General features: G+C 31.7%; 1 protein-coding gene across 1 annotated transcript in view; it reads left to right on the top strand.

The window, feature by feature from the left end:
- Positions 1-275, top strand: part of LOC123005158 (reticulon-4 receptor-like 2) — a 2,039-nt gene extending 1,764 nt beyond the window's left edge. The window contains exon 2 of the mRNA XM_044398797.1: positions 1-275. This exon is cut by the window's left edge and continues 44 nt beyond it. Coding sequence (XP_044254732.1) covers positions 1-67 — 67 coding nt within the window. The 3' untranslated portion in view covers positions 68-275.
- The last annotated feature ends 5,631 nt before the right edge of the window (positions 276-5,906 follow it).

Raw genomic sequence — 5,906 nt, 5'->3', positions numbered from 1 at the left:
CGGCGTGACCCCGCCGCCCCCGCCGCCACCGCCCCCCCAGCTCACCCCTGAGTTCGTCTCTCTTTAACCTGACTCCTGGAAATCTTCAATTAGTGCCTTTGCTCACGTCACGGTCTCTTCTGTTTTTATTATTGTATTTCGCGTTCTGTGTGTTCCACTCCACACTCTCTTATTGTCGGTCATGTGTATACCTTTAGACTTACTGGCGCAACAACGGAGATTATGAGACTTTTTATCATCTTTAACGTTTTTTTTTTTGTTATTTGCGTATTGTTGATCTGTTAGATAAATCAAATAAATTAATCTTTGTAATTAAATGATTTGTTTGCTTTATACGGGACGATGTACTGGACGCTGCTTAATTAGAAGCGCGAACAATAAATTGCTTCTGTCCACCAGCGAGCACTTCCTGCGAAATTAACTGATCATAACTTCCCGGCATGGTGTTGGATGCGAGTTGTTTTGTGACGGCACGATCTCACGCTAATTACAAACATAATTAATCGTTTTTGTCCCGAACATGAATTTTGGCACGGCCTGTATACAGCGGTTCATAGCAAACTTCATAATAATAAAGCAAAAAATTTGTTCTTAACTATTTTGTTTTAAATTTCACAATAAAAAAGACAGGCTAATTGTGTAGCAGATTTATCTAACTAACAAAACTGTAAAATTTAAATTATTTATGATTTACTTAAAATAATAAACACTTTAATAAATTATAATGCTAAGCTAAAATATTAAATAATAATACAATTATTACGATTACACAATTTAATTTATTTTTGATGAACTAGCTTCAAATTCTCTGCGAAATGCTATTTGTCGTCACTACATACCTAATTGAAAAAAGTGTCTTTGAATCTGTTTCAATATTTTGTGAAATATCTATAAATTTATTATTTGCAGACTGAAATAAATCCTTGCAAAAGAAGTTTTTTTTGACAATAATAGTCTTTTAAGTTCTTGTAAACATTTTTTTTTATTAAAAATGAAAGAAATTCAATGTTTTTTTGTGTATTTTTTCCAAGCATAAGTCATTTATTTGAAAACCAGACTTAACAAACCGTCTAAGATGTTGAGAAGCGATTAAGACTTTCGTCTTACTATAAATAACTTTTTTTAATATTTTTGATTGTTATTTTTTTTTAGCATAGTCAATTTGAATATAGACCACCAAATCTCTACGTGGTAACCTTCTCTTCAAATGTATGTAATCAGAAAAGTCGCGCAACCCTGCGACATCTTTTGTCGATCATGTCTCCGTATTTTTCTCCTTTGCAGAGACGCCCAGAATTTAAAAAACCTTCTTATACAGTGCCTGTTTTCGTTTGGTAATCCCAGGTATCAACAGGGCCACTATCAGCACTAACGATCGCTCGTAAACTTTAATGTTTCTATTTGAAAAAAAAACTGTCAAAGCTCTGATGGTCATTGTTGAAGCGTCAAAGCTGCTTTCCTTATTAATGCATCGTGTCTAATCCCGATAGGAGCGAAAATTCGTTATCGACTTAGAACACTCGGAGAGGGTAATTATGCTAATCTTGGCGGATCCTTTGGCGCGATTACACCACACAAACGTGTGAAAATAATTACAATAATTTGAAAGAAAGTTTTTAATCACTGCTTTGTTCACTGGGAGGATCCGAAGGCGTCGAACCAGAGAAAGGTTCACTGACCAGTGATCATCATTGTTTATCGATTGAAAAGGTGTGAGACGAGAAAAATGCAATTATCTGTCGAGGATTGATTTTTGAAAATCGATGTCTACGCATTGCGTCTCAGCAGCGGAATTAAAACAGAATGCAGCCCCAAAGCAAACAAATAAAGACAGATTGTTCGAAGCCACAAATAAATTCGTGTCGACCGCACCGCTAACAGGCCTTCTCCGGCACCGGAGTCGGCGAGAATTCAAGTTCCGGGTCAGCGAACACTCTCCGGAGCGCCGATCGCCACAACGCATTCCGACCCGCAATCCTGAAAACCGTACACGCTAATTCCATCAAAAAAAGCTGCGATCGTTTTTTCCTATTGAAAATCACCGGTTACTTTAGAGACATTGTTAATTAATTTTCCTACCAGGTGCTTTTATGCTTAAAGCAGGATGAGTTTATTATTCTGGTTTGGGGTGTGTATCGCCGGTGGTGCTAAAATTACAAAAGGACTGGATCAGTCGGCAGAAATAAATAAAATAACGCAGACCGAAAGGTAAAAAGCACTGATCACGTCACATTTTTTGTGTTTTAAAAAAGGGGTGTTTTAAGTTATAACATTAGGTTATACAGGGTGTCCGTTTTTTGAGCTCTCCCATGGAGATCTCAGTAATTATAAGAGATACAAGGTCGGTTAAATTATGGCAAAGTTGCGCATTTTTATGCTGAACAGTTGCCTGAAAAAAAATTTAATGAGTCATTTTTAGTTTTTGAATTATTTGAAAGGAACGGAAATTTGTAATTTTAGTTTTTATTTAACTAAAAGACTTAGAGGTTTTTAAAGCACTTTTTTACAAGGAATCTAAGTTGGTTATCGTATTTTCCAAGGCCTTCTTGATGTCAGAGATACAACACTTAACTTTGGATTTTCTTATGGACGCCAAATTCGATTTCTGTATTTTTGAAAACTCTTTTTGTTCCTGATTGCAACGATGTTATCACACGATATAATCAATATTTACTAGCTGATCAAAATTGAGAAAAAAGCGTTTTTGCGAAGAGTGCTTCGGAAAAAACACCAACAATCAAAACAAAAAGAATGAAAATCCAAAGTTGAGTGTTGTAACTCTGACATTAAAAACGCCTTGAAAAATACCATGACATATTTAGATTTCTTGTAAAAAAGTCCCTTAAGAACGTTCTAGTTAAAAGTTAGTTTTTGCTTGAAAAAATAAAAACGAAAATTACAAATTACAAATTTTGTTTTTTTCAATACTTCAAAAACTAAATATGATACAATAACGTTTCTTTCAGATAATTGTTCAGTATTAATAACTAATAACTTAGATTCCCATGGTGGAGATCGAAAAACAGATACCTTGTAATAGTAAGATAAAATTTTAAAACAGTGTCAGAGCCTTAAGGTTTTTAAAAACAATTTTGATTTTTAATTTTTTTTAAGTTTATTAATTTTATTGATATATATTCTTGGATGAAAAGCTAGATTTTTGATAACAGTTAAAATTTTAATTTATATTTTTTTATTTGATTTATATTTGATATTTTCTAAATGTTTGAAAGCTTAGGGCTTTGAAGTTTCGAGGAAAACAATAGATACAGAGTTTTTAAAACTTCTATCATAAAATAATTTGTTTTGAATGTTAAACGTAAAAGTTTTTGTTAAAAAAAAGAACGATTACGCTTTTTTTGTCATGTGAAATTGTAAGATATTCAGACTACATTTTGCTGCACTCATAAAATTTTAGTTTAGAATTGACAAATAATTTGTTTATTGCAGCGTTTGATAACGTAATTTTGAGAGTATGATGGTTCTCCATTTCCCCACCTACAACTACATGATGTTAATTTGATGAAATCCATTCCTGGCTTCAATTAACCGACCACTTTGTGTCGGTTTATTTTTGTCATAATGCAAAGTCGCGACCGAAATTAAAATAATGTTATGTTTGAAAATTTAGAGCGGAATTAATTTATCCACAAACACGGCACCGGACGATTATCGTCATCATAAAACGCAACGTAAAATTCGGCTTAAAAGTGACACAAATTTTAAAAACAAGTCTTTGTGAGTCAATCGTTGATAAGTTGGTGTTGTTAGATTTTCATATATGAAATTGCAATAACATTCAACGATTAATTCTAATTTAGACAATTGCAAAATGAGAGTTATAAATCGGATGGCTCATTTGAAATTCGCTATAATTTTGTAATTGAATTTTGATCTTCATTTCATTAGGGTATTAATGAATTCATTATGTAATAAATTTCGTTTATTGAAATTGAGGCGACGTATAAAAGAGGAATTTGATGGAATTATAATGTAGTTTCACATCTAATTAATATTTTTTCCGGGAAGTATTTTTCTGCCTGGGCACGTAAAGGTGCGCAAAATTAGCTTTCTTTGAAACAACATTAAAGAATTTCGGTATAGCTTTAGTTTGGAAGTTTTTTGTGAACAAGACTCAGAGGAAATTTTAATTAACCTTAATTAAAATTAACAAAATGTTTTAATTGTTTGGTTATTGAAAGTTAAATTTGACTTAGTTATATTGAGTGGCCATAAAAATGCAACACATGTTTTAATACAATTTGGATGTTCTACAAGTCTCATGAAACTGCATAATGACATGCTTAGATTATTTTTTAAACAGTCCTGTCAGCCATCGTAATGAGAAAAAGTTTCAAAACAAAATTACACTGACTATTTGCTAGTAGCTAATAATGTACCTAATTATACATAGTTTGAAAAATAATTACATCGTATTACATTCCTGGTAATATTTTTTAAAATAATTTTAACTAAATTAGCACTCATTTTTGTTGCTATTAAGAAATATATAGCAACAAAGATTCGTGCATCTGAAAGTCGGGCCGTTCTAACTTCTAATTTGCTTCGCCCACATAATGTAGCCAAAAAAAAATAAAACCGTATTTAATTTAGAACGCAGTACCTAACGTAAAATTGACAATAAATTTTGAATAAAAATATAATAATTGTCTAAAGTTTTTCGATTAAATACAAATCTGCTGGTTAAGCATAAATCTGTTAAACGTGCCAGAAATTGTCATTAAAACAGTGTCATAGACAAAAATTATCTTTACAGGTATATAATTTAAATCGTGCCGACTTAGTGATCGATCATCTTATTGGTAACTAAGATAATGCACTGGGTGGGGCACGTTAGAAGTTAAAACGGCACCACTATTATAATAATAATAATAATAATAAGAAGAAGAAGAAGAATAATAGGTAACTACACATAGTAAAAGAACCGTGTGTAGAGACCACGTCAACAGATACATTAAAATGACAATTGAAGTAGTACTTAAAAACTACAAATTATGGAAAAATTCTTGGAAATTATATATTGTATTTCCCAGTAGTATCTTTTTTACTTTTTTCTTAAATACATAAACATTTTGCCGAACATTTGATTTCCTCTGATAATTTATTAAAAAATTTGCAACAATTATAATTTATACTGTTCTGAAATAATGCAATAATGCAAATAATGGAATCAAATGTTCTTTACATCTGGTGTTATAGGCGTGGTTATCACTAATACCCTTAAATTTGACTTTATTTTTGAAAACGAAGCACACTGCTTCATATACAGAGTCGCAAAGCAACTTGCAAAAATGTAATGGTGGATGCATCGAGAATTTGGTCAGGCTCATTATTCCTCGTGAATCACCTGTATATAAGTGCTATATAAAGTTAAAATATTGAGTGTTTTAAATGACTCTCTACAGGAATCTGTCTTTTTTAATTGAGCAATAATTCGGACTATAGTAAAATATTCAAAAAAAAAAATTCATCACTTATGTAATTCTAATTACTGTTGAAATTTTTTTTGGTATCTATAACTAGAAACTAAGTTACATGTCCAATGTCAGTGATATGGAGAAATAAAAACACACGTCGGGCTTATATTGTGAACTGGAATAATAAAAAGTACCAATTCTGGCAATTCCCATATGAATAATATTATTATTGTTGCATAAAAGTCTGATGGATGTTAAAATAAAATTTTTCCATTTGAAGCCAACGCTTTTCTCTTATTTGCCGTCATCTGTAAACCTAAGATGACAAGAAGTATTTTTCCACAAGGAACGCTCCGACATTACATGTAGGTTATTTCAGGAATTCTTGTAACGCTGAAAATGTCCTTTAATTGTAACACTTGCTTGCGTAAATACATTTTGCAAAATAATCACTGTGTAAAAATAAAT

The sequence above is a fragment of the Tribolium madens genome, unplaced genomic scaffold (genome assembly GCF_015345945.1).
Source record: "Tribolium madens isolate multiple individuals breed KSU strain unplaced genomic scaffold, Tmad_KSU_1.1 Scaffold_20;HRSCAF=117;Tcas5.2_LG4, whole genome shotgun sequence".
NCBI classification, from domain to species: Eukaryota; Metazoa; Arthropoda; class Insecta; order Coleoptera; family Tenebrionidae; genus Tribolium; species Tribolium madens.
The sequence above is the reverse complement of the archived record's forward strand: the minus strand, read 5'-3'. Positions and strand labels throughout refer to the sequence as shown.